The sequence below is a fragment of the Nanorana parkeri genome, unplaced genomic scaffold (genome assembly GCF_000935625.1).
Source record: "Nanorana parkeri isolate BGI_ZX_2015 unplaced genomic scaffold, ASM93562v1 scaffold1342, whole genome shotgun sequence".
Lineage (NCBI taxonomy): Eukaryota > Metazoa > Chordata > Amphibia > Anura > Dicroglossidae > Nanorana > Nanorana parkeri.
The window spans coordinates 284,112-311,875 of record NW_017307610.1 but is presented as its reverse complement, the minus strand read 5'-3'; the positions used below and the strand labels follow the sequence as shown (position 1 = coordinate 311,875).

The 27,764-nt window shown below is 43.2% G+C and overlaps 1 protein-coding gene across 6 annotated transcripts in view; it reads right to left on the bottom strand.

The window, feature by feature from the left end:
- Positions 1–27,764, bottom strand: part of PAM (peptidylglycine alpha-amidating monooxygenase) — a 161,815-nt gene that overhangs the window by 95,458 nt on the left and 38,593 nt on the right. For all 6 annotated transcript variants that reach the window (XM_018569485.1, XM_018569488.1, XM_018569487.1 and 3 more), the window contains exon 5: positions 8,189–8,276. In XM_018569485.1, coding sequence (XP_018424987.1) covers positions 8,189–8,276 — 88 coding nt within the window. The remainder of the gene's footprint in view (positions 1–8,188; positions 8,277–27,764) is intronic.

Below are 27,764 nucleotides of genomic sequence, written 5' to 3'. Positions count from 1 at the left end.
ATTTTCTGCAGCCTCTGGAAAAAGAACTATAGCGCTTCCTATGCAAACCACATAATTCTTCCTTTCAACATCTTAGTGTAGTGTGAAAGAATTAAAGGGAGAATCTGACTGGATGTTACAGAGTATGAGAGCAGTTCTTTGTTAGGACACTTTGATAAACAAAGCGGACAGTGAAAATTATGAAAAAAGGACAGTGCAGTGAAACAATAGTGCAGTAGGATTATTTTTATTCATACGATAATGCATGAACATTAACATGCACTAGTGAGTTAAGGCAGTCTATTGGTTTATATGAGCTGCCTAACAAACCAAAAAAGTGCATGCGCTTTTTTTTTCTAATGCAGTACAGTGGAAAAAATAAATAAGCAAATGGAGCCTTGTAATAGAAGGAGTCTTACGAGAAGAGAAGAGTTGTGGGACTTCTTGAATTTCCTAGACATAACTTCTAAAGACCGTACAATGGTTTCTCGAATGATACAATAATTTGCACAAATCGCCTTGTTTAAAAGGAACTTCCCCAATTACGGTCCTTTTCATTGCGGTTTGAAATTCATTTTTGGGTCAGGATGACCATTCTCTTTACTAAATATCTACACATCTCCAACTATCTTTAAAAAAGAAATAACCAAAAGCCAGCTTGAAGGGAACCTGTCTCTTTGCCTGGCAACTCTGCCTCTGCCCACCCCCCAGCAGTACATACGCCCCATCTTTTTACTCCCCCGACTCTGTTCACTACTGGGTGTAAAATATCCATGACATGACAGTGCTGGTGCCTAGAGGTTGGCCAAGATGGAGTTTGACACAAGGATTTGTCTGTTAATAGCTTGCGGTATACTGAGCCTAGGGTGACGAGAGGATGCTAGTTTGTGTCCTCCCGTTACCCTAAGGAGAACTATGGGGAAAAGCCTTAACCCCATAGTTCTCCTTTAATGGCTGAACAAAGCAGCGAGAGAGTAAAAAGCAGGTGAGTACGTGCTGCTAGGGAGGAGAGATAAACAGGCAGAAAAATTACTGGTTCCCTATAACTGTAAGGCAACATTTAGTGGTATTTTGGCTAGCTGAATACCACCAGACTTTACATGACTTGCTGTACTTCAGTAAAGCCATTCTATTTGCAGTGGCAATGTCTGGCCTTCCGAAAGGGTCAGGTGCTCGTGACATCAAGTGATTGGATCAGGTGTCCTGGCCAAGCTTACTAGACATAGCACAGGCAGAACATGACTATGCACCTGATTTATTTTGATGTAAAGGCAACTACTCTTACATGCCCTTGGGGCACAGAGTATGGTATTCCTAATGAAGGGCACAATATTGTGTCAGTTCCTAACCAGTTTCACTGTTAACAGCAGTTATCCAGCTATGTGCCACAACCCATGCAAAAGAGTTTCAGCTTCTCCAGTAATGATCAGTATATGGTGATCAAATAGGATCCAGAACAATATGTAGACATTAAAAACAATAACATTCAACACAGGGTCCATTGAGACCATGTCAAGGCCATGCTCATCTTCAGAAACAGAAAAGGCTTTTGACAGTATGGCATGGAATTATATGGCTAATATTTTGGAGAGATTAGCTACTAGGGATGCATGAAGGCGTACATCCTCTGCGTAAAGAGTATTTCCACTTTTGCAGTCAATTTTAGGAAGACCCCTCTACATGTATATGTGTTCCTATTCACACAGCATACTGAAAAATAACTTCAATAAAAACATCTTACGTTTGAGATGTTTTGTTAAATGCGGCATGAATGCCAATTCCAGATTTTTCTTAGCCCTTTCACAGTGATCGGTCCCAATAGAAAGTGTTGGGACTGAAATTTGAGGATTGTGTTTATCTGATAAGCTTCAGTAACATACAATGGGCAAGCCACCTCACACCCCTCACAGCCCATCCTAACATTTCAAAGAAATAGAAGCAAGAAGAAATTGTAACCCTTAAAACCCTAACCCAAGTAACAGCAAATTAAACTGCAAGAAGCATTTTTTTTTTGCTTATGCTATGTGAATGGGAACATGTGACAAATATAAAATACTGGTTATCCCAGTTTGGCTGCGAAAGTGGAAATATACTGTAAACAATGCTATCCACATAATAGCACATGACAGGGGCCCACTATCCTGGGTAAACGTTCCAACATACATTGTGTGTGACCAGACCTTAAAAAGCTGAAGCTACATATGGTTTATAAAACCATGAAAGAATCTAATGATCAAAGCATTTAAGCGTACTGTTTTGCACTGTATGTATTTATAACAGAACCTAAATACGCACTTGAAGTTATCAACCCTTGGAAAGTTTTTGGGAAAGCGTTTGCATATCTAAAAAGATACAGACCCTTTCCACTAAACACAAAGAATGCTCCATATAATTTATCTACAACCATGTCATTCTTCCGGAAACTTTTACAAAGAAGAAAGCCTCCTTCAAACCTGCTTTAGTGTACAGCATTAGGTCTACATCAGAGGCGGCTCTAGAGTTTGCGAGGCCTTAGGCGAAACCTAAACATGAGGCCCCACTCAGGCCTGTGGTGTCTCACCAGGGCTATGTGGGGTCTCACCAGTCTGGTGCGACCCCACAGAGCCCTGGTGAGACCCCTAAAGAGCCCTGGATAAACTATGGTTCTATGGGGTCTTACCTGGTTTAACCAGGAGCTCTGTAGGGTCTCGCCAGCTTGGTTAGACCACACAGAGCCCTGGTAAGATCCCAAAGAGCCCTGGTGAAATCCCAAAGAGCCCTACCAGGGCTCTATAGGGTCTCACCAGGGCTTTGTAGGGTCCCAACAGGGCTCTGTGGGGTTTAAACAGCGCTGGTGAAACCCCAAAGTGCCCTGGTGAGACCCCACAGAGGCCTGGTTAAATCATGGCTCGGTAGGGTCTCACCAGCACCAGGGCTCTGTAGGGTCTCACCAGCCTGGTGAGACCCCACAGAGCCCTGGTGAGACCCCAAAGAGCCCTAGTGAGACCCCAAGAAGAACTGCTAAAACCAGGGCTCAGCAGGGTCTCGCCAGGGCTCTGTAGGTGCTCACCAGCACCAGGGCTCTGTAAAACTCTCTGGGGTCTCACCAGGGCATCAGGGCTCCGTGGAGCCTCACCAAGGCTCTGTGGGGTCTACCCAACCTTGTTAGACCGACAGAGTCCCGGGGAGACCCCACAGAGCTCTGGTGAGACACCAAAGAGCCCTGGTTAAACCTGTAGGGTCTCACCAGCACCAGGGCTATGTGGGGTCTCCCCAGCCTGGTTAGACCCCACAGAGCACTGATTAAACCAGAGCTCCGCAGGGTCTCACCACAGGATCTTGCCTAGGCTCCATAGGGGCTCGTGTGGGCTATGTGGGGTCTTACCACCCTGGTAAGAACCCTCAGAGCGCTGGTGAGACCCCACAGTTTCTGATCTCACCAGGGCGAGATGGGGTCTCACCAGCACCAGGGCTCCTTAGGGTCTCACCAGGGCTCTGTGGGATCTCAGCATGGCTATGTGCGGTCTCACCAGCCTGGTTAGACCCCTCAGGGCCCTGGTTAAACCAGGGCTCTGTGGGGTCTCACCAGGGCTCTGAGGGGGCCTCACCAGTGTAGCAGGGCTCTGTGGGGTCTCACCAGGGCGCTGTGGGTTCTAACCAGCCTTGGTAGACCCACAGAGTCCTGGTGAGACCCCTCACAGCCCCGATGAGACCCCACAGAGCCCTGGTTAAACCAAGGCTCTGTAGGGTCTCACCAGAGCTCCATGGGGTCTCGCCAGCACCAGGGCGCCGTAGGGTCTCACCAGGCCTCCAAGGTGTCTCACCATGGCTATGTGGGGTCTCACCAGCCTGGTTAGACCCCTCAGAGCCCTGGTTAAACCAGGGCTCTGTAGAATTTCACCAGGGGTCTCACCAGGTAACATGCCCTTGTGGGGTCTCACTAGGGCTCTGTGGGTGTCTAACCAGCCTTGTTAGACCCCACAGGGCCCTGGGGAGATCCCACAGAACCCTGGTTAAACTAGGGCTCTCACCTGCTTTCCACAGGGCTCTCCAGGCTGCCTCTCCATTAATGTGCTGTGCTGGCCGTGTCTTCTTGCAGGCGGGAGCTGGCAGGACGATGTCTCCGTCGGCTTCTGAAGTTAAACTCCTCCCTCCCAGGAGCAAGGCCTCTTCACATTGGCTGGTGGGCGGAGCTCCGTCCAGAAGACCGAGCCGATGGTCCGCGCGACGATCGAGGAAACAGGTGAGTTTTTTTCAGCCCTGTTCATTCATTGGCTGGTGGGCGGAGCTCCGTCCAGAAGACCGAGCCGATGGTCCGCGCGACGATCGAGGAAACAGGTGAGTTTTTTTCAGCCCTGTCACTGTCAACCTGAGAGTCTCAGTTTGACAGCGACAGGGCTGAGAGCTCACAACGCTACCTGGGTGCCGTTCTAATAGGGCAAACTAGGCGGCCGCGAGGCCCTCGGGAGCGCGAGGCCTAAGGCGACCACCTAATTTGCCTAATGAAAGAGCCGCCTCTGTTCTACATCATTAGCTAAGGCCAGGAGTGGCACTATTTTATAAAGTACAACTCCTCTAAAAGAGATGCCTAAATCTCGCAGTAAATATTGCTACCCCATGTTATTTACTGTATGTTATGAATACACTCTCAATGACACTCCAATTCCAGCTTAAGAATGACTTTTGTGAATTTATAAGGGCTGGGAAAACACGAAGATTAAATCCACAAACCATTATTGTTCCAACTGATACATGCATAAACCTGGTTGATGAAGCAAGGATCTTCATCAAACCAGCTTTTTATTTACTAGATCCTTCTGTATGTGCAGGTTTAGCCTCCTATGAAATGCAAAGGCCACTTGCAGAGGCCTCTGCAATAAAATTTCATACCTGATCTTAATGGCGCATTAGTAACTTTAAAAAATAAATAAATGTCAAATACTCAACATTTCCCATTCTGTTCTGACTTGCAAATACAGTATATATGTGGCTTAAAGCCTAAATCCAGGCAGACAATAAACCTAGTTAATGCAGTGAGGTGCTAATGAAAAAAGGTAATTAGATGTATTTTAAACATGGCTGGCATAAGTACCTGACATGGTCTTAATATAAGCTTCTTGCAATGTCCTGCACAGTAGCACTCAGAAAATAAGACTCTATTATAGCATGGGAATATCCTCACAGTAGGGAGACTACACCAATTACACAATACAGCAATTCTCCTTCATTGACCCAATCAACAGACAGGGGCAAGGAAGTGATATCAATGTATTCCGCAACAAAAACAGGGAAAGTGGTGTCACCATGCTGGTTATGCATTGTACCAGGAGTATGTGAAACACAAGGGTGGCTAATCAAAATTTTCTGTAAAGCATTCTACTGTTCTGATTGCTCAGTGGGCCCAACACTCTTACTTAGAAAAAATATTTGAAAGACCTGGAAAAAAAAACAAACAGTTATTCTGATAACATATTTCCAGAAAAGGCATTTCCTAAATTCAATGGCCAATCTGCACACGTCTTGATGCCACCACAGGAAGCTTGTAGATTAAATATTATGAGCCACCAAAGAAACTAAGACACAGCACCCCTATATATAGTTAATCAAAAAAATTAAATGGGGCTTTAAGGTGTCATACCTGGAGAAAATAAGACACAACAAAATACATCAACATCACTAGTAACATACAATTTTTGCTAATTTTTATTGAAAATAGCACCTATATTAAACATATGAAAATTCTGCTAAACACATATTCCAATCTCAGTTCCCATTGATCATATAGTTGGGAACTCATCCCCTGTCAAATCACCCCCTTAGAGCTCACAGGCACATTGTATATAATATTATCCATCTAACAAACTTCTTTGTCAAATTCTTTATAAATATAATTACAACATATTTCTTAGTGAAAATGTTCGTCTTTAAATCATGTATTAATGTGCAGTGGGTCCAGCTCTCTACGCATTTCGCCAAAGCTTCTTCAGGAAGATCAGTGGAAGCCATTTTTTAGAGGATTTGGTGGTGAGTGAGTCCACATATCCGGGAAAGATATCCCCCATTACGAAGGAGGCAGAGAGAGTGGAATTTATGCAGGAACGATCAGGTTAGAGACATCCAATAGCCATCCATAAATTACATATATATATTGCTCACAGGCTCAATAAATGTTTCTTGCCAATTCCTCACAGCCATGCCATTGACCTGCATCCTCCACTCTCCCCGAACAAGGCCTCCTTGCCAGGAGACGAGTTCCCAATTATATGATCAATGGGAACGGAGATTTGAATATGTTTTTAGCTGAATTTTTATATGTTTATATAGGCAGTATTTAAAAAAAATAAAATAAAATTAGCAAAGATTGTATTTGTTACTAGTGATGTTAATATTTTGTATTTTTCTGTGTCCCATTTTCTCCGGGTATGACACCTTAAAAGCCCCATTTAATTTGTTTTGTTTGTTTAAGGAAGCTTGTAGATATCACACTGGCCATATGCATCTAAACTCTTGGCTGCCCTTTTTGTTCTGCAATGGAACAAACATCCTTCTTCAAGCCTTACACACAATAAGTTGAACTTGATGCACCTGTGTCTTTATTCAACCTCAAATACTATGTAACTATATACTCTATGCCTTGGTCCAAGCAAAAATGGGACTATAATTTATATATTATAAAACGGTTACAAATTGAAACTCTAAACTATAGATGACAGAAAGGAAATTTAACAGGTCTGGTGTTAGACCTGAAACTGGACCCTGCTCTTTGTTCTATACTACAGCGTCTTTCCAGTAACAGCACACAACAAATATATTAGTCACGCTGGCTCAGGAGGATCCCCTATGGCAGGGCTCACAATTTCAAGTCTTGAGCTACTAGCCAGGCCTTAAAGTTACTCGCCACCAGTTGCCCCACCTAACCCCTACCCTGCCCCGGCCTTAACTCCGCCAGGTCAGCGGTGTGACCCACAGTACAGAAGTCAGTAGTACAGAGGTCAGTAATGTAATGCACAGTGCAGAAGTCATAGTGACACACAGCGCAGAGGTCAGTAATGTAATGCACAGTGGAGAGTTCAGTAATGTAACGCACAGCGCAGAGGTTACAGTGACGCACAGTGTAAGGAAGAAAGAAAGGGGACTTACAGTGCACTTAGCTGGTATTCAGGTGCCCTTTTCTCTCTCCTGGTGGTGGTGTTGTGGGGCGGTGCAGAGATCCTCCATGTATCCTCTTTTCCCTCTGCTGCACAACTTTCTGGCTGGCCGGTCTCACTGTTTCTGCAGTCTTCCTCCCAGCCTGGCAGCTGAGGTGGGCGGAGGAAGCTGCAGAAGACAGCTGAACTGAATGTCATCGAGGTGCGCCGCCGGCGGGACCAGGGATGGGACACTACCGCTGCGGCGATCGTTCGCTTCTGTTCTCTCTTCTCCTTCTCGGCCGCTCTGTAGCTGCAGCGGCCGATGAGAAGAGAGAACAGAAGCGAGCAATTGCCACGGTGGTAGTGTCCCATCCCTGGTCCCAGCGGCGGCGCACCTCGATGGGATTCCACTCGCCCCCACGCAATTTTCACTCACCAATTGCGAGGGGAAATTTTGTGGCCTGACCTATGGTATTGTCCTTGACTACAAAAAAAGATTATGTCCCCAGAGGACTCCAATTCTGTAACTGCTCTTGTCACACATTTCAGTGGGTGACACACCTAGGGAAGTAGGCCATACTGTTCTTTTCAGACTAGTTTTTACTCTCTTTCACTTTTTGTCTTCTCTTTACATCCTTCCTTCCTCTTCTCTTTTTAACGTGTTGCTTTCACTCTCTCGTCCTTGACGTGTTGTTTTACAGTTTTATTAAACCATATTGGTTTAGTCCTTAGTCTTTGATCGAACATCTATGCCTTCACCCATATTCTTGTACCCAACAACCAATAGCATTGCTTAGATTTGCTACTTTTTCCCATTTTTGTCTTTATCTAAAGGCTATTCCCTGGCTGGGTCTATTTCATAGTGTTAAACTGTACTTGCATAATATATTTTTGATGCTGTGCTCTGTGAAGTAACCATGTCTGTGTATAAACCACTGACTGTAAACAGTTGAGGTTTTCCTGTTTTGTACATCATGCTGTGGAAACTTGTCTTTAATATACCTGCATTGTATTATATGATTGCTCTTTATTCTGTTGTTGTTTTTTTTTTTTACATTAAACATGTTAAAGAAGACAGTGTAACATGGTGACAAACATACCAATATTCTTCAGTAGAAGAGGGTGACCCACACCCAAACAGAAGCATGTGATGTGCAGTATCCATACTGGCATGAGGTCTGAAGTCAACTATGAAAGAAAAAAAACAAAATGTATTATTTTTAGAAATCAGACTTACAAATTGAACTTTCATGTTCAACTATATGCAGAAATATATACATAATCTCTAAAACAGCATAAAGAATACAGTAGTAAATATAGTAAAGAGCATATATAGTAAGAATAAGGGCATTTATAATGTGCTACACTATACGAGGTACATTTTATAAATCCCCCCTTATGTTATATAAACTGCTACATACATACTCCTGTAAATTATTCCTCCTCCTGACCCCTTCTTACGGAGAATGAGCACACTTTAGCAAGAGCAGATATTTTCCCTTGCCTCTCAAAAACAGACTGCAAATCAACTCTGGAAGGTTCACATACAGCCAGCAGGTCAAACGAAGACTGGCAGCATACCATCTCCTGCTAGTTAACACCAAAAGCTGTGTCTAGAGCAGTGTAAAACAAAGTGCCCATACATCTGCATACTGAGAACCCAACATGCCCTCTTCACCTATTTAATTGTTAGTAATCTGTTTGCATGTGTAGAGCGTGTTCAGGCTGGGGAAAGGCAGGCAATTATGGTTACAATCTAATTTCTGGTACTGCTTGATCTGAACATTAGATCATTAGCCTATTCTTTAATGATTGATTCAGTCATTAAGAAATGGATTATTAGCCACTTGCTTTTGGTCTTAATGTCATCTTAAGTAAAAATAGTAATGTAACATGTAGTGGTTCATGCCACTTTAATTGTGGGGATCCACAATTGATGATTATATACTGCACATGCTAGAAGGTCTAGTTGTTGCACAATACAGACTCTTTTTGGAGGAATAGTATACTGCCCTAAGCATGTAAGATTGCCACAGGAGTTCAGAAGATTAATGTATCAGCTGTAAGAAATCTGGCAGTCCTAAAAGTCAATGTTGGTTTCTATTAATACAGGAAATATGGTCCCTGCTGTCATAGACGCAACTTTTATTATTGTCTGCTGAATAGTCTAAAAGCTTCAGGCAGACTGATGGTAAATGGACCAGTTACAACTCCTGTTGGAGGCGAAATGATCCATTGAAGCTTCCTCAGATATGTCTAGGATCACCCAAAGTGTAGCATTTAATATTAAGCAATTTCTAGTTTAATTAGGTGCAATTTAACATGTCCCATTAAATTCTACCCAAAGAAAGAGAGTCCTAGAGTTTGTTTCATCGTAATTTAGTATAGGATAATGTAAAGTTCCCTAAAGGTTTAGATAATAGAAAATGTGTGTATTTAATGGTAGCAATGCCCATTTACAATGTGCACAGAAAAATAAAATCTTTCACGATATGAACTCTACTTATTCCTAACCAGTAATGCCACTCCAATGTTAGGAAAGTGCTGAGTTCAATTGAAGGGTATGGAACATGAGAAAAGAATATTTGTAATTATGTAGAAGAGACGAAAATGAGTAGTTCTGTTGCTTCATTGAAGTGAGGAGGATTGCCATGCAGATTGCAAAATCATTATTTTACTACTTCTGTGGTCACAGAACAGTACAATTACAAGATCTAGACTGAGATGTGATTTTATACATTCCCGTGCAACTAAAGTAATGGAAAACAAATTACTATGAAGAACAACTCAGTCAGATCATCCCACATTTACATTTATTAGCTTCCACTGTTCATCCCAGATTGCTAAAGCAGAACTCCAGGAATTATCTTTTTTGCAATCTTACATTGGTCCAGCTTGGCTGAATGTAATCATCCATATCTGATATACAGAAGTCCTCTGGGGATGCTGAAAATCACTGTAGTGGCCTGTCATTTTCCAGGTGCTACTCCAGTTGCTTTCCCCTCTGCACACTGAACACAGGGAGTCGCTCACGCAGCAACACTGATAATCAGAGAACATCAGAGAACACCTTGTATTTTTTAATGAATACAAGGTGTTCTTTAATAGAGTCTTGAACAATAAACTCAACAGGAGTTCCAATCCTTCCCCACTCTACTGAAAAGTAGAAAATATTTTTGGCTTGACACATTTTTACACAAAAATGACAAAAACAGTAACACAAGTCTCAGTTCAAGCATGGGCTTTATACACGAGCTTATAGGATCAGAAGAACTTAAAAATTAAATTCAATGATTTACAGACACTCCTCCTGGACCTAAAAAAGAAATATATCAACCTGTATCATTATAGCCCATAAGAGTTATCAACTGTCTCTTCCACCTTAAAATTCACCTACAGTAGAACACTTATAAGTAGTGCTGCAACCAACTAATCAATTATGAGAATATTTGTCAACTATTCTCATTATCTATTAGTTGTTTGCATCCCCTTGGTCTCTCTTCCATGCTGTGAGGAGGGCACAGCAAGCAGTGGGCGGGTGCAATAGCCATCGTGCTATTGTAATTTGAATGGGCAATAGCAGGCTGGATATTGCACCAGCCCACTACCTGCTGTATTTACATTCAGCTGCTGTCTGCGGAATCTTCCCACTGGCAGCTGCCATTCCTCGGCTGAAGCTATTCAAGTGCCAGGTGCTTACAATACAATAAAAAAAAAAAGAAGGATGTGGTAAAAAGGTGTGAAAAAAAGTTATTTTCGGCCTGATGAATTCTGCTGCGAAAAGTGCGTTGCAGTGCCATTTATTTAAAAATGGCACCCCAAACGCGCCTTCCACCCACAGTGTGATTGCCCGCGTGGTACCACAATGCTGTGCATTCCAGTGCAGTGCAATTGCAAAAAAATTGTGCATGCAGTTTTATTCTGAAGTAAACTTTGTTTGCAACACTGCATTTGTGTATTTTATTTTAAAATTAAGGATGGTATTTATTTCATTTTTTTATCCGATTAATTGAAAAAAATAAATCGGCCAACTAATCGATTATAAAATAATCATTAGTTGCAGCCCTACTTATAAGGATTAATTCATTAAATAGTAACAAACTCATTTGCATCTTTAAAACTGTAGATCCTTTATGTGCCCAACAATCCAAAATTCTTCAACACCATGAAATTCCCAGCAGAGAAGTATTTTGAAAAGAACAAAATGTACTACTTTATTTAAAGGTCTTTTGATGGAGTACACAGACAATAGTCCCTGTAGAAGACCAATGTTCACCAGCTGCTTCCATAAACACAATAGATATCTAAATAAAGAACCAAAGGCTATTCTTAGGAAAGGAAATTAGCAAAAATCCAACTGACATTGTGGGTATGATACATGTTATTTAAAAAGGATAACTAGCTATAGATGTCGCAGTATGGCCAACAGTTCCAGAATTCAGCCAACATTCGTTGCATTAACACACACAGCACATGCATGCTAAGGTTTATGGAGGAGAGATTGTGACTAAACACCCGTCACACTGACCTTAGATCAGAGGAACAATAGAAACTAGCCAAAAATGAAACCCAACTAATTGTTAATGTCTTCAAGAATGCATGTCTGATTCTACTCATAGACATGGAAGACTGGAAGAAAACAGCCAGATTGTCCAAGATGTAATCATGTCTGTGTATATTATACACTCTTAATCTTTTATAAAAAATGGATTAAACATACTTCATGAGGCCAATGCACTCTGTTTTTTAGGTATAGCTCTAAAAAAACCCAAAAAAACTCTTCCATGGGGACACCTGTTTCGAGGACAACTACCCAAGATGAATGAATGCATAATTTAAAGACTTCCTCTAACATCCTGCTATGTCTCTGCTACAGGAAGTGAAAGGAAATTTGCACAATTGTACACAGAACTGGCATTGGGTTTAACCTTTCCCTACTCGATCCCCAAAAAAATGGATAGAGATTATATATATATATATATATCATACACACGCTAGGGATGCACCGATACTAGTATCAATATCAGTGCCGATACCGAGTACTCGCCCACATGATCAGGAAGCCGGGCAGCCTCTAAAAACAGCCCCCTAAACACAAAAGAACACCGGCTTCATAGGCAATCAGGAAGCCGGGCGAGAGGTCATGATCTGCCACGAATTCCTGATAATCTGGGTACAGGGCACCAGTACTCGGTATTGGCGAGTACTGGAAAAAATAAAATCGGCACTCGTACTTGATACCAAAAAAATTGTATTGATGCATCCCTAATATACACGTATACATAAGGGATGTTCCAATACAAAGCATTTTCATGAGTACTCGTAAATGCCCCGATACTAAAGACCGATATGGTCCTTTACATTTTTAAACCAGATCAGCCGCCTGAGTTCCCATGCTTCTAGGGACCTCAGGCAGCCTGCTGGGGTCCTTAGTCAACTGTCTGGCCCCAATCTCCTCCTCCTTGTTCCCGGCGCCAGCATAGCTCAGGACAGCCCCACACCACACATACAGCCACGGCACCTGCCCATTTAGGCTGGCACCCACCTGTTCATTCAGTTCAGCCCATCACCTGCCCACAGGGCCCTGGAAAGACCCACATGCAGCCCTGTGTGATTGCTGTATAATCATGGATTGGTGGGATCGGTAGTCCTTTATTGCTGGTTGCCATTCTCCATTGCTAAATAATAATTTATCAGTTTGAGTTACAGTTCTTCATAATTATAAAGAAACAGCTCTAAAATCATTACTTTGTATTGTTTTATAAAAAATGTCACATGTCCCTTTAAGAAAAAGTCATCAGTAATTGGTATCAGCGAGTACCTGAGGGAAAGTACTTGTACTTGGTCTTGAAAAAATGGTATTGGTGCATCCCTAATATATTACACACACACACTTAATATCCAGACTAGACTATGGAAGAGGTTCCAGCTTAGACCAGCTTTACACTGCAGCACGGAGATTCTTCAAATGAAGCCCAAACGAGCAATGGCAATAAATTCAATTTCATTTTCTTGAGCCATCCAGTAACACACTACCCAGACTAACTGCAAGGAATAAAAGCCATCAGAAATGGAGGACATTACCCATTAAAGGAATTCAAATTTACATACTCTCTTCCTACCCAAAATAAGACTTAAGTGTACCCGTATAAAAACCAAAATGTAGTCTACATCAAACGGCTTATGATGCTTTGTAAATATTGTGTAAGTACTTTATTTGTATATTGCTCTGGTGAACACATAGCACACATATATTTTCTCTAATAATCAAGTTTAAAAGGCCAGATATTAATATTTAACATTTTGAATTCACAGGCCTTTTGTTTACAACAAAGGATAACTACGCTGCTTTTTACCTTAACTTAGTGATGTGTTTTGTCAGAAGGCTTGTGAGCATGAAACAAATACAATAAAATGCTATGTACTTAAAGATGTACTTGTTTGATATAGTTGCCCGGCTATGTTAATCAACCCTCCTGAACTCTTACAAGGACAAATATCAGTCGTGAACCTGCAATGTTTCAGCAGTATCTCTGATTGAGGGCTTGTTCACACTACACTCCCCGTGTTCAGTGTGCTTTTCTACATACACATTTACACACATATGTAATGCTTTGCAGTGCATTTTTTGGGGCAATTTAGTTTTTTTCCCCTCACTACAAAAATCCAGGAGAAGTCTAATGCATTCAGAATCCTTTTAAAAAACACCCAAACGCATACAATTCACAAATCAATTCCCCACAGTATCTTCTATTCCTTCTGTTTATTAGGGAGGGGGAGTTCACTACAGGACTGAATTGGACTATGTGCCATGGATAGATTTAATTAACCATCAAAAGCAGAATGCTGTCTGAAAAAGGTACAAACCCAAATGTAATCATTGCATCTTTAAACTAAAAGGTATGACATATCTGTGATTGAATATGGGGGAGGGGGAGGTTAAAGCTTTAGGATACTGAGGCCACCTGTTTCAGGTCTATATGCTTCACCTGCACCAGCTTCTACAGCAGAGTGAAACAGAAACCGGTGTGGGCTCCGCACCTATTTAGTACAGGGATCACGGCAGTTTTAAACTCCTATTTATTAAGGATTCACTGAAAATACAGTGCATCCCTGGCTTCTCTCCTCCTGGCTGGACGCCACTCTGTTTGTCCTCCGATGCCCACTGCTCTCCCCAGCCCGTGTTGGCAGAGGCAGCGGGGATTCGAGGGGACACAGACCGGTGCACATCAAGGAGGAAAGAAGCTTTCAGGAGGCCAAGCAGGGAGGAGACGGCTCAGGTTGCCAAGTGGGGCAGAGACAACTGTCACTGGAGGCTGGGCTCTCCTCCCGCTCTGCCCCGTTCAGCCTCCTATGACAGATGGAGGAGTCGGGATAGAGAGCGACTTACAAGCTCCTTAGCTGTCAGCTGATTGCTGTGTGTTTTTAAATAACTAATATGGTAGTATGCTGCATCCCCAGTTATGAATGAACAGGAAGTGCTCTACATCACTTCCTGTTCATTCAGGATTGTGGACAGTATCAGATACTATCTCCACAGTTTATGAATGGACAGGAGCACTCAGTATAGAGGCTTCCTGTTCATTCATAACAGGGGCTGCAGAAAAAGAGATTGAGGACTCTGTGTCCTCATTCTCTTTTTCTATTATAAAAGCAAAATATAAGGGGTCTGTTTAGATTGCTGGTATTTCCCCAGAGCTCCGACAGTAAAGTAAATAAAAATGTAAATAAAAATAAAAAATAATTTTACAAATTTTAAAAAGGTTGGGGGAAAAAAAAATAATTTTCAGTTTTGGCCTGACAAATGTTTTATTTTCGGTTTCATTTCTAAAAATTCAATTTCGGTGCATCACTACTATTTACCGGTAGTATAGGGATCGTGGCAGTATTCCACACCTAATTAGTATAGGGATCTCTGCAGTTTACCAAACCTATTTAGTATGGGGATTGTTGCAGTTTACCGCACCTATGCAGTATAGGGGTTATGGCAATTTTCCACACCTATTTAGTATAGGGATTGCAGCAGTTTTCAATATACAAGAGAAAACTGCTACAGTTCCCTGCAAGGTTGGACTTTGCGTATCGGAACCTGGCAGACAGTTCACATTCATCTCTCTGCTTGTGCAGTGAACACCCAACATGGGCAGGACCTGCATACAAGCATGGAAAGCTTCTTTTCCTGCCTATATGCCAGACGGTAACCCCAGCAAATGCAGGGTTGACAGCATTCCTCCTCTCGCTTGCTCTCAAAGGGAGGCAGAGCAAGCAGCTCCAGCTCTACCGTTCTCTGGCGCGGGCACGGCATAGGAAACAGAACAGATTGTTACTAATACACAAAGGGGCTTGAGAGGTTCCCATAACATGAATTATCCTTTTTTAAATCTCAAATTCAAAAATGTTGCGTTTGGGGAAGGGTTAGAATATCTGTCAGACAGATTTATTGCTGTATGTGTCTCCGTTGTGGATATTTCCCCTGACCTCCTGTCCTGATCACTTGCCAACAGGATAGAAACTAACAATTGTCATGAGTAGGAGATAAATCTCTACAATGGGGACACCTATAGCAATAAAAAAAAGAAGTGTCTAGCCCTTCCCTACTAATAAAGCTGAACTCCAGTCATTTCCTTCAGTCTTGCAGAATTGTACCGGCTCCTCTCCTGCAATAAAAGTGCTTACCCGGATCTCACTGCACACTGTGAGCATATCACAATGTGCATTAGCAGTTGCAAAAAGTCAGATAAAGCTTGCCTCATTTCCTAGCTGTAAGACATCCAACATTAACTAGTCTTTCCTCCCCAGCCTAACTGTCCCTGGCTTGCCTCTTTCATTTTTTGGATTACAGATGGCAATTCGCGCTACTATACTTAGTCTTGGGACTAAGGGCAGTAGCACAAAACACAGCGAGGCACTTCCTGGAATAAAGTCTCCCCCGATTTCACTTCATCCAGTGCCTCATCTGTATCTGGAATTTGCCGTTTGGAAAAGCTGAGAAGCTGACTTTCAAGGGTGTGGTGAAGTTCCATGCCAGTCCCCAAGTAGAAACCATAATTATTTGTTTGTAATCTAGATTTACTATGTTACTTATGACTATATTACATTACAAGAAATTAAAAAACTGCTTGGTCTTGTTTTTATAATCTACCACGCCATATGAAGCAATGCTTTCTCTCCCAACTCTATATCAGAGTACGCAGGCATCTCTTCAATGCATTGTATATTAGTTTCAGGCTTACATCAGTATACACCAGGGGTAGGCAACCTTGGCACTTCAGCTGTTGTATTGTCCCATGAGGCACTGCCAGACTTTGACAGCCAAAGGCATGACTCCCAGAGGCATGATGGAATTTGCAGTTTCACCACAGCTGGAGTGCCAAGGTTGCCTAATCCTAGTACCGTATATACAATACATAAAATAAATGTTTCCGCACAATACAAAGCTGGGCAACATTTATAATAAAATATGGATAATGCATAATAAAATGGCACTGCAATAGGACATTAGCAGCCCCCATATGATTGGATTTTCTGCTACATATGTAAGTTCCGGTGTGACACACTGCACATTCAATCCGTCACTATAGAGAGCAACAGACATTTGTTTACTGGCCAGTCATGTGAGTGAAAGCAATGGCAGAAGATGACAGCTACATTTCTTGGCTGAGTGGCCAGCTGTCAGGCTCAATCCTTCTGAATGTCTGAAAGACGCCCTCGAGCTATAAATATTTTCAGCAAAAAAAAAAAATCTCATGCGTGCAAAACAATTCTGCTGCCTCCGCAGGCGATATAGCAGCAAAGTAAATAAAATGCAGCTTGATAACGCATACAGAAGCTTCTCACACTATATAATCACAACACAGAGGTTGTGGAGCGGTGACATCCCTCAATTCATACAGTGGCAGAATATGTCCCTCGAAGGGAGCGGGAGACGAGAACAAGACCTGGGATAAAACAGACATACATTCTGTGACACTAGGAATGACATCATGTGCAGTACACAGAGGAGAAGCAGGTAAATATCCGATACAATCCTTGCACTCTTTCAGACAAGCTCTTTCACTCTTTCAGCAAAACAGGCGTCTGATCGCCGAAACGTGAAGTTTTGGCCCTGTAGACTTCAATAGGAGACTCCGAAAAATGCGTACAATGCATGTCATTTCAACAGTCTTCTCCTTCTGGTATCTAGCTTTCAATTGGCTAAAATTAACGCGTAGCCGCAAACTGATCCCACAGGGGTGCCTCACAACCTAAACATATCTCCCTCGGACTCACGAGCACTGACCGATACCGCTCACTGGACCTTCCAGCGTTCGCGCCGCACACCACACGGCAACACACTGCTCAGTTGCCGCGGCTCGGCCCGGCCAGCCGAGGACGCGGCCTGGGGATATCCTAGATAATTTAGATCTTCCTGCCCGGTAACATACAGATCAATATCGCTGACCACACGGGACTGCAGGGAGTGTATGTGCCCATCCATGACATCACAACCGTAAGTTATATACCAACTATTTCTATCTCAACCAATCAGCCACTCACACTTGGATGCTCAGCATCTAATCATTTTCTCAGGTAGTTGCGCTCTTCTATGTATTTTTTCTGTTGAACACGTCACACGGGGCTCCTCTCCCGGTTTTTTGAAGAGTCTATGCACACCATCTTCCACAAAGTCAGTAAGTGAGAGACCTGACCACATTACAGTTGTGCGCTTCCATGTATGTTTTGTTTGAAATTGGCTAAAATTAAACGCTCAACTCCGGAAATGCCTGAAAAATATGTGTTAAACAAAAAAAAACAAAACACAAAAATGCTTCCAAATCGCCTGAAAATGTGTGAATGGGGGCTAAAGTGGCACGCGTTTCAGACCATCATGGCATCAGTGATAAGGCATCTCATGTTAAAGAAGTACTGCGGGCACATTTGTTTTTATTAACCCCTGCAGTGGGGCTACCCCAGCACTGCAAGGGTTAAGTGCTCATTTTGGTCTAGGTAGGAAAATTAACTTATACTCAACAGATCTTCAGAGCCAGCTTGCTCTTAGACTGGTCCCTGGAGCCTGTGTCTCCCCCTCTGCGGTCCGCGAGTCATCATGTTCTATACACAGTGTACAGGACGTGAGGACGCCGAGGGATATACCATCACTGGTGCGGAGGAGAAGACAGGCCGGAGGGAGTGCTGTCACAGTCGGCTCTGAGGATCACTTGAGTATAACTGTTATTTTCCTCTCTAGACCAAAACAAGCACTTAGCCCTTGCAGTGTGGGGGTAGCCATACTGCAAGGGTTAATAAAAAAAACATTTCCTCAGAGTTCTGCTTTAAAGGTGCAATGACATTAACCTATCACGCATTTTTTTTAATAAAAAAGTGTAACTGAAAGAAATGTAAAGCAAAACTGAGACTCCGCCGCTTGCTTTTCTATGAAAAATTGTATTGTCCTGCATATCCTCGCACTACAAGGGTTAACCACTCATTTTGGTCTAGGGAGGAAAATAAAGAAGATATACTCACCTGATTTACTCCGGCTGTGGTATGTCCCTTGGAGTTCTCAGGTGAATGGACCTGCATAAGAGATGATGATGTCACGGGTCCTTAGACTGCCAGAGCCTGGGGTAGAAGAGGCTGCAGGAACCGGTCCAGCAGCCAGACGGGACACAGGATCAGGTGAGTATATCTTCTTTTATCCAACCTCTAGACCAGGGGTGGGCAACTCCAACAATCCAGCTGTGCGTTAACTACATATCCCAACATACCTCTGCCTCCGGCAGTCATGCCTGTTACTGTCAGTCTTGCAATGCCTCATGGGACTTGTAGTCCCACAACAGTTGAAGGTTTGGAGTTGCCCACCCCTGCTCTAGACCAAAATGAGCAGTTAACGCTTGCAGTGCGGGGGTAGACGCACTGCAAAGGTAAATTTGAATAAATCCTGGAGTTCTTCTTTAAGTGCAATCAACGAGTAATAATAACCAAGCTACAAAATAACAAAAACACTGTCAACAGCATTTTTAAAAAGGGGAAAGATCTGCTTGTAGCAGCTGTCAAATTAATAACTATTTATCTTTAACTGCCAGTTATATAGAGACAGTAAGTGCCTCTGAAAAACTATATAACAGTAATTAAAGTTCAGCACAGAACCAGCTCAGGAAATGTAGGCTTGATTAATTAGCCTGGGCAGCCAAAGTTTAAATAAAAAACCCCCAATGTGCCACTATCCTAATACACATCAGATCAGACTAAACTGCACAGGAAGCAGATGCATACACTACATTAAACACACCAAGAAGAAGGAATAAGTTGCATGTCGAATGTAATAAAGAAAATTCTGTATTATGGCCACTAGATGGAGCTGAGGAGCACAGAAAATAAGTGTATATTTCCTATTCTCGTCAATCTGGTGGTCATAATTCGGTATTTTTCTGTTTCAATATTTTTATAAACAATTTTCAAAGAACAAATATGAATTCCATAACAAAACTAGAATCATGATATAAGCATGACAGGGCACGTAAAGACATAAATTAACAAAAAGATTTATCAATGTAATCACCAACTGTAAAACATTTGCTGGGAAAGATAGAATAACCATTACTATCTAAACAACTATCATTCAATTAAACTAAACTACACAGGCCAATGACAACAATATAAAGTACCTACCTCCAGAACATGTTCCTGTGCCTGCACCATCTCCTTATGTTCAGCTCCGCCCCTGCTGGCTCTGACGTCAGAGCTGAAGAACACATCAATCTGCAGCTCACTGCTGCAGAGCCCACCTAAGAGTGACCCTGGAGAGCTCACCCGAGAGTGACCCTAGAGAGCCCATCCGAGAGTGACCCTAGAGAGCCCATCTGAGAGTGACCCTAGAGAGCCCATCTGAGAGTGACCCTAGAGAGCCCATCTGAGAGTGACCCTAGAGAGCCCATCTGAGAGTGACCCTAGAGAGCCCATCTGAGAGTGACCCTAGAGAGCCCATCTGAGAGTGACCCTAGAGAGCCCATCTGAGAGTGACCCTAGAGAGCCCATCTGAGAGTGACCCTAGTCTGACGTAGAGAGCACACCTGAGAGTGCCGCTAGAGAGCCCATCTGAGAGTGACCCTAGAGAGCCCACCTGAGAGTGACCCTAGAGAGCCCATCTGAGAGTGACCCTAGAGAGCCCATCTGAGAGTGACCCTAGAGAGCCCATCTGAGAGTGACCCTAGAGAGCCCATCTGAGAGTGACCCTGCAGCAGAGCCCACCATAGACCCCGCACAGCCCACCTGAGACCCCACACATAGCCCACCTGAGACCCTGCCCCATCTCCTTCTCTTCAGCTCTGCTGGCTCTGACGTCAGAGCCAAAGAACAGATCAATCTGGCGCTCACAGCTGCAGAGCCCACCATAGACCCAGCACAGCTCCCACCCGAGACGCCGCAGCGTCCACCTGCGATCCTGCTTGACCCACTGGAAACGCAGCACATAGCAGAGACCCTGCACAGCCCACCCGAGAGTGACCCTGGAGAGCCCACCTGAAAGGGACCCTGCTGCAGAGCCCACCAGCGCCCACCTAAGACCCCGCAACGGCCACCTGAGATCCTGCAGAGCCCACCTAAAACCCTGCACATACCAGAGACCCTGCACAGCCCACCCGAGAGTGACCCTGCAGAGCCTGAGAGAGTGACCCTGCAGAGCCCACCTGAGACCCTGCACATACGAGAGACCCTGCACAGCCCACCTGACCCCCCACACAGCCCACCATGGGCCTCGCACAGGCCACCTGAGGGTGACCCTGCAGAACCCGCCATTGACTCTCTATGGTGGGCTTTGCAGGGTCTCAGGATGGCTGGTCGGGATCCCTTTCCCTCCACTCCTCTTACCTGTCAGCCCCGAGCCGCACACTTCTGAGCCCTGGTATCCTCCGCCACCACCACTGGGGCACCGGCCTCCTCCACTTTTTTTTATTAACCCTTGCAGTAGGGCTACCCCCGCACTGCAAGTATTAACTTAAAAAAAGGATATACTTTTGTATATCTTTGTATATCAGCTTCTTCTAAGACTGGTCCCTGGAATGTCTCTCTCCGGACTCTGCAGTGGTCTAAGGCCAAGTAAATCGTCACGTTTATACACTGTGCATAGACATGGATGAGGATGCTGAGGAACATTCCAATGTGCTGTGCAGTAGGGGACAGGCTGGAAGGAGCGCAGTGACAGCTGGCCAGCTCGGAGCTTCAGGTGAATATATATTTATTTTAACACCTAGACACAAAGGAGCAGTTAACCCTTGCAGTGCGGAGGTAGCCCCACTACAAGAGTTAATAAACAAAATTTCATGGAATTCTGCTTTAAATTCACAGTTGAAATACATACATGTTACTGGACTTTGCATTTCAAAGGGTTTGTAATCACTTGTTTACACCTCAGCTACACTGCATAGTCAAGATGATCACTTTACTATTTCATGGATCACTATACTATTTCTTGCTGACTCAGCAGACAGAGATAAAGAAGCCAGGGCTATAAGTGGAAAGTGACTGCAGTGTGGTCCCGATGAGTAAATCACAAGCCTGGCTGAACAGACTTACAAATCCATTCAGACAATAAAGTGTTCTACTTTGTTTCAACAAATAAGTACGCATCAGATACTAAAATATAGAAATAATATTGCGACACTTAATGGCTTGTTTCATACTGCGTTCATCCAGTGCATCAGTAAGTGAGCAATGTTTTCAGTGCATTACTGCCAATAGATGGAGCTGAAGAGAATGGCAAATGCCTATGCTCCTTATATCCATCTAGTGATAGTAATGCACAGTGAAAATCATTGGCTCAGCTGTATGCTGGGTGAACGGTTTATAATTTAGCCCTTTACAGTACTCAAATGATCAATTACATACTGTGTATAGTCTGACCCCCTTCCAGCGGCTGTGGAACTACAAATCCCATGAGGTATTGCAAGATTCTCACAACCACAGGCATGACTCCTGGAGACAGATGCATAAAAGGATTTGTAGTTTCACCACAAGTGGAAGGCCAGTGTTTGACCCCCCCACTGCCCTACGGCCATAGCTGGAGCAATGGCATGACCAATACTTTGGCGCATTCCAGTATGTTCTGGCTCTTCCAAGTTTCCAGGAGAACGCATCTTAACAGAGTTCCTCACAAGAAGTACTTCAATATCCTCGTGGCTGGGGAGCAACATTAAAGTTATTTCCCTTATGAATTGTTTCCAAAGCTACTGCAGACCACGGTAATTATTCTAGATGAGTGAAAGGATTATCTTTGTGAAATATTATTTTACCCAAGAAGGTGATTTATATCAGCCATTACCATATTTGATGCATTTCCTCCAGTGGAAGCAGTAAGAAGATACAATGCTTTCTTGTTGTCATTATAAATGTATCACTTGGCTAAGTGCTCATCAGTCTACAATTAGACCCAACACGCAGACAGAAGCTGCACACTCATCCATCATATTACTATTACTCGGGGCTCTACACACTCTACAGGAAAGAACATTTGGAGAAAAGCACTCCGGGGCATTAAGTGGCATTAGATTAATCTACTGATCTACATATTAGGAGAGAGAACCAGGCCTGAACCTCCAAAAGATGTGACAGTGCCCCCCAACAGCAGATGTCCACCAGTCCATGCTTGTGTTTTCAACACATCTAACAAAAGAACATTTTCATCTTGTATATCTGTTGATCTTTAACAGTGACTATTAAAGGGTACTCATGGTCAAAAACTAAGAATACATATGTATTTCTATATTGAATTTCTAGAAGTTCTATCCCACTCTTGATAACCATATCGCTCTAGTAGGTTTGTAAACATACTTACTTATGATGCCCATAGCTAGTATTTCCTAAAATGCACTGACACAATTTCACTTAGCCCTGTGAATACGCACTTCCTTGTGTCACAACTCTCAGAGAGCCTGCCTTCTGAACTACAACGCAACATCTGATCAATGTAACATTATCATTGCTTGCTGGAAGCAATGCATGATGGGCTATGTAGGCTTGAGAAATCAAGATTGCATCACATCAAGCAGCAGGGAAACAGATACAAAGCACACAGGAAGTTGTTAAAAGTGATGGCAGACAGAATGCAGTAGTCACTACTTCCAAGTGAGCTTTGATTGCATTATCAAAAATAACTATATTGTGTTTACCTTTTACAATGCTGATGTTATAAGATGATAGTATATGATGTGACTATAGAACACATCGCTTCCACTTTCATTGATCGGAGGGGAGATCAGCCTTTGCAAATGTGCTGACCTCCCTCCAGTCGAGGTGGAAAAACTTCCCATGCCAGTTCCAGGCACGCACAGGGAACAGTGGAGCCCCGGGTAGCCAGCAGCAGAATACCATTTCCATGAAGGGGTGTACTTGGTCAACAAAAAGGTAGGTGGTACGTGTCAAAGTAACATCCATATGAATGGCAGGACCCAAAGTTTTCCAGCAGAGCATTGACCAAAGCATCACACTGACTCCACTGGCTTGCCTTCTTCCCATAGTGAATCCTGGTGCCATCTTTACCCCAGGTAAGTGAAACACACACACCCAGCCACCCACTTGATGCCAAAGAAAATGTGATTCATCAGACCTGGCCACCTTCTTCCTTTGTTCCACGATCCAGTTCTGATGCTCATGCACCCATTTTAGGTGCATTTGGCGGTGTTCAGAGGTCACCATGGGCACCCTGATTGGTCTGTGGCTACACAGCCCCATAAACAACAAACTGCAATGTACTGTGTGTTCAGACACCTATCAGAACCAGCATTAACTTTTACAGCAATTTTAGTTACAGTAGCTCTTCTATTGGATCGGACTACACGGGCCAGCCTTCACTCCCCACATGCATCAATGAACCTTGTCTGCCTTGACCATGTTGACGGTACACTGGTTAAGAGCTGCAATTTTGGAGTTGCTCTGACCAAGTCGTTTAGCCATCACAATTCAGCCCTTGGCAAAGTTGCTAAAATCCTTACACTTGCCCATTTTTTCTGCTTCCAACACACCACCCTCAGGGACAAAATGTTCACTTGCTGCCTAATATACCCCACCCACTTCCAGGTGCCATTGTAACAAGATAATCAATGTTATACACTTCACCTATCAATGGTCATAAGGTTATGGCAGATCGGTGTATTTACACAGGGAAAGACAAAAGTAGTGCAGAAAGATGAACATCGAGTCCCTCCCCTCACTCACCAACGGCTGTATGATTAACCTGTCCACAATAGGCTCTTGATGCTGCAGGCATAATGGGAGACTGTAACCGCCTCCAGACAATGGAATCATATGTAAGAACCAGCAAATGATACAAAGGGACCTGACAGAGGATGAGCTATGATTGTGATCCTACTAAGAAAACTAAGCCTATTATTATTATAACACTCACAGGCTTATTCCATAAAGCAGAGGAAAATTCTACTTTGCAAGCACAGCAAGCCATAATAATAGGTCAGAAATCATGTCCTGAAGCAGAACTAGGCAGATGTAAAATAAACAAATGAATGCAGCTCTGTAGCCATCAATATATCTTTACATGTGTTTGTTCTTTTTTACTTACGACCAGTGTAAGGATCTGAATTTGACCAGACCAGAGGTATCAGCTTCTTGAAGTCTCTGTACAGCAGGGTGGGAGTGTGAACAGAAGTAGCAGAGCGAGGGGCCAATCAGAACATTTGCTGATAACACGATGATAGGAGGAGAGCAACAGAGAGATGAGCTCATCACTGTGCTGTATCTCCTTTCACTGCCAAGTGACAGGCTAAGGTGGCTCTAGGGAAGGGGAAGGCAACCTCTGGCCCTTCAGCTGTGGTGAAACTCCAAATCCCATCACGCATCTGCCTCATGTCTGTCAGAATCTTGCAATGCCTAACAGGATTTATAGTTGCACCACAGCTAGAGGCCTGGAGTTTGCCTACCCCTGGTCTTGGACAACCTGGGCTTAGAGGAAGTAGGCTGAACAGCCATCAGATAAACATGAAGCGGAAGAAAGAAAAAAAGTACTGCAGGGGAAATCTGTGGACTAAGGGCTTGTTCACGCCATGTTCGGACCAGATCTGTAAATGCGGTGCAGTGCGTTTTTTATACGTTCCGGTGCTTTCTATTCCAGCTTAAAATGGGATTTCAGGTGTACTCCAGAGCGTCTGCATGCATTTTTTGTATGCCTTTATATGTGTTTTAGTGCATTCCAGAGTAGAAAAAATAGTGCATGCAGCATTTTGGTCCCCCCTGCACCGGAACGGACTGCATTGGTGTGAACAGAGCCCAGAAATACCATAGGAATACACTTGGATTGCTTTTCAGGTGCAGACAAAAAACTTTCTAGTCCAGACATGGTGTGAACAAGTCCTGAAGCTGAATATTGAAACACAAGCTTTTGTTGTTCTCTCTTATTATTTTGATCTTGTTATCTTTGACAAGAGTTCCGCTGTAAACTGAAGTCTGGTTGGCTGCTGTGCATTACTGCTTTAAGCTTGCCGTACACTGTGCTGAATGAGAAAAAAATACCTGATTCCCCCGTCCATTCTAAACAGTGTGGATGGGGGGAATATGCCCTGCTGGGCTATTGTCGGTGTGTGCGCTGCCGTCAGACAGTGACTGCAGTTGACTGGCTGCAGTACTGTCTGAGAATTTTCTGCTGGCTCCATTGACAAAAGTCGAACTGGAAAAAATATCAACTTTTGTGGAAAAGAGAGGTGCCACGAGGGCCACAGACAAAATTTGAGCAGTGTATGTCCAGCTTTACTGAATCAGCCCATTACAGTTCTACCTTTACCAGTAGAAACATTAAATCCACATACAAAATAAACCAGTTCCCTGCAAACATTGAAAACATGATAAATTATGTATAATTGACTCATTCCCATTCAGTGTGCTATTATTATCCAAACATCCTGACACTTGTCAAAGTCAATATTACCCACGGCATGCCAACCTGTTTCAACGTCAAGTGCAGAGATGGCATATCTCCCGCACACAATTCCTCATTACATATCTTGCTCCTGTTCTCATAAACAAACCAGAGTAGTGATGGCTTGGGGATTCTAGCAATGATCCTGAAAGAACTACTTCTTTCTAAGTGTTTGTACACAGGGTTACGGACACACTGTACAATGTATTTCTAAGGCAATCCCCTTAGAATCCGATGCTGCAGTCACTTCGGTTTAAGTTCCTAATTACAGGGAGTTTCATCTATCATTAAACTGCTGCTTGACTTGTGCCAGTAAACAAGGAGAATGCCCCACCACATTACATTCTCTGCTGAAATGTCGTCTTCAGGAAGAAACACATCTACTGTAGACATAACTACTTGAACAAAGATTTAGAAAACTAAATGAGCGTCTTTATAGAAAAAATAACAAAAAAAGGAAATTCAACTGAGAGTCGTTAATGAACACTAAGGAAAGAGATGATGGGGTTAAAGGTATTCAGACCCACCTAACAGTGAGACTTATGAGTTTAAAGATCAGGTACATCTGCAACAGTAAACTAAAGCAAAATTAAAGTGTATGTTAACCGAAGCACAAAAATGTAAAATAATGCAGCTCACCCATCCTGTTTTCAAGATAGTTTCCCCTCATTTTCACCTGGTGATCCTGCCAGTAAGACTTCCTGTCCTAGGGTGACAATGCTCACTTACTGTACTGTATCTATTGAGAAACAGTGTTGTCAACCTAGGACAGGAAGCATGACATGACTAAGGAACATTTCTCCATAACATGGGGGGGAGGTGCTCTATAGTCCTAAGGCCTCTTTCAATTGGCCCCATCAGAAGGGGTTCCCTGCATGGATCCTCTGTTGATTGGAGCAGTTTGGAACAGATGTCACCGTTGTGACACCCATGTCTGTCCAGTTTTTTCCTCCATCTTACGATGGAGCACAGGAAGTTTCACAACATTTCTGGCTAGATCAACAGATATTTATTGCGCTTACTGCACAGATAACAAAATGTTTTTAAATGGTATGTTAACAAACCAAAAGTTTGTTGCTAGAGGCAAATCCTCCATCACTGCTCTATATCCTTTGAAAATAGGTCCCACTGTCGGCTGGTATTTAGGATACATGATGTGAAAAAGATCTTAAGAGTAGGTAAGCAAAGGGGATCAAGGGTGCAGTGTGTTAGCTAAACACTGGGGTCCATGGTTCCATTCCCAGCATGACCACAATCAGCATGGAGCAATTGTGAGTTTCCTTCATTGGCATTATGCTCTAGTTTCTTCCCCTAGTCCAAAAAGATCATACAGAAGAAATCTCCAGAAGAGACTTGTAGAACATCAATGTACTTTACCAACAATGCATTTATAGGGCAGTACAGGCAGAACAATTTTGGCTTCAACAATTTTCCATTTCATTCCGAAAAAAGGGACAAGCTGCGGTAAGCTCACGGTTCATAGACTACAATATGGATAACATTACAGACCCTGAAGGCCATGGGTGCCATCTCCAATGAAGCTCTGGGACCATATCATGCACAGAGGTGTCAGAAGTCCATTTTACTATGCAGAAAAACCTGCTACAATTGAATGATTACTTATTCTGCGTGTGCATAAGGGAATTCTGATATCCACAATTCACAGGAAGGTGATGTTGCCAGAGTTACTAATCTGGTATATGCAAATGGTTGATATCTTGTTAGTAAAGTATTAAAACATTTTTGATAACATACATCATTAGCCCCACCCCCGC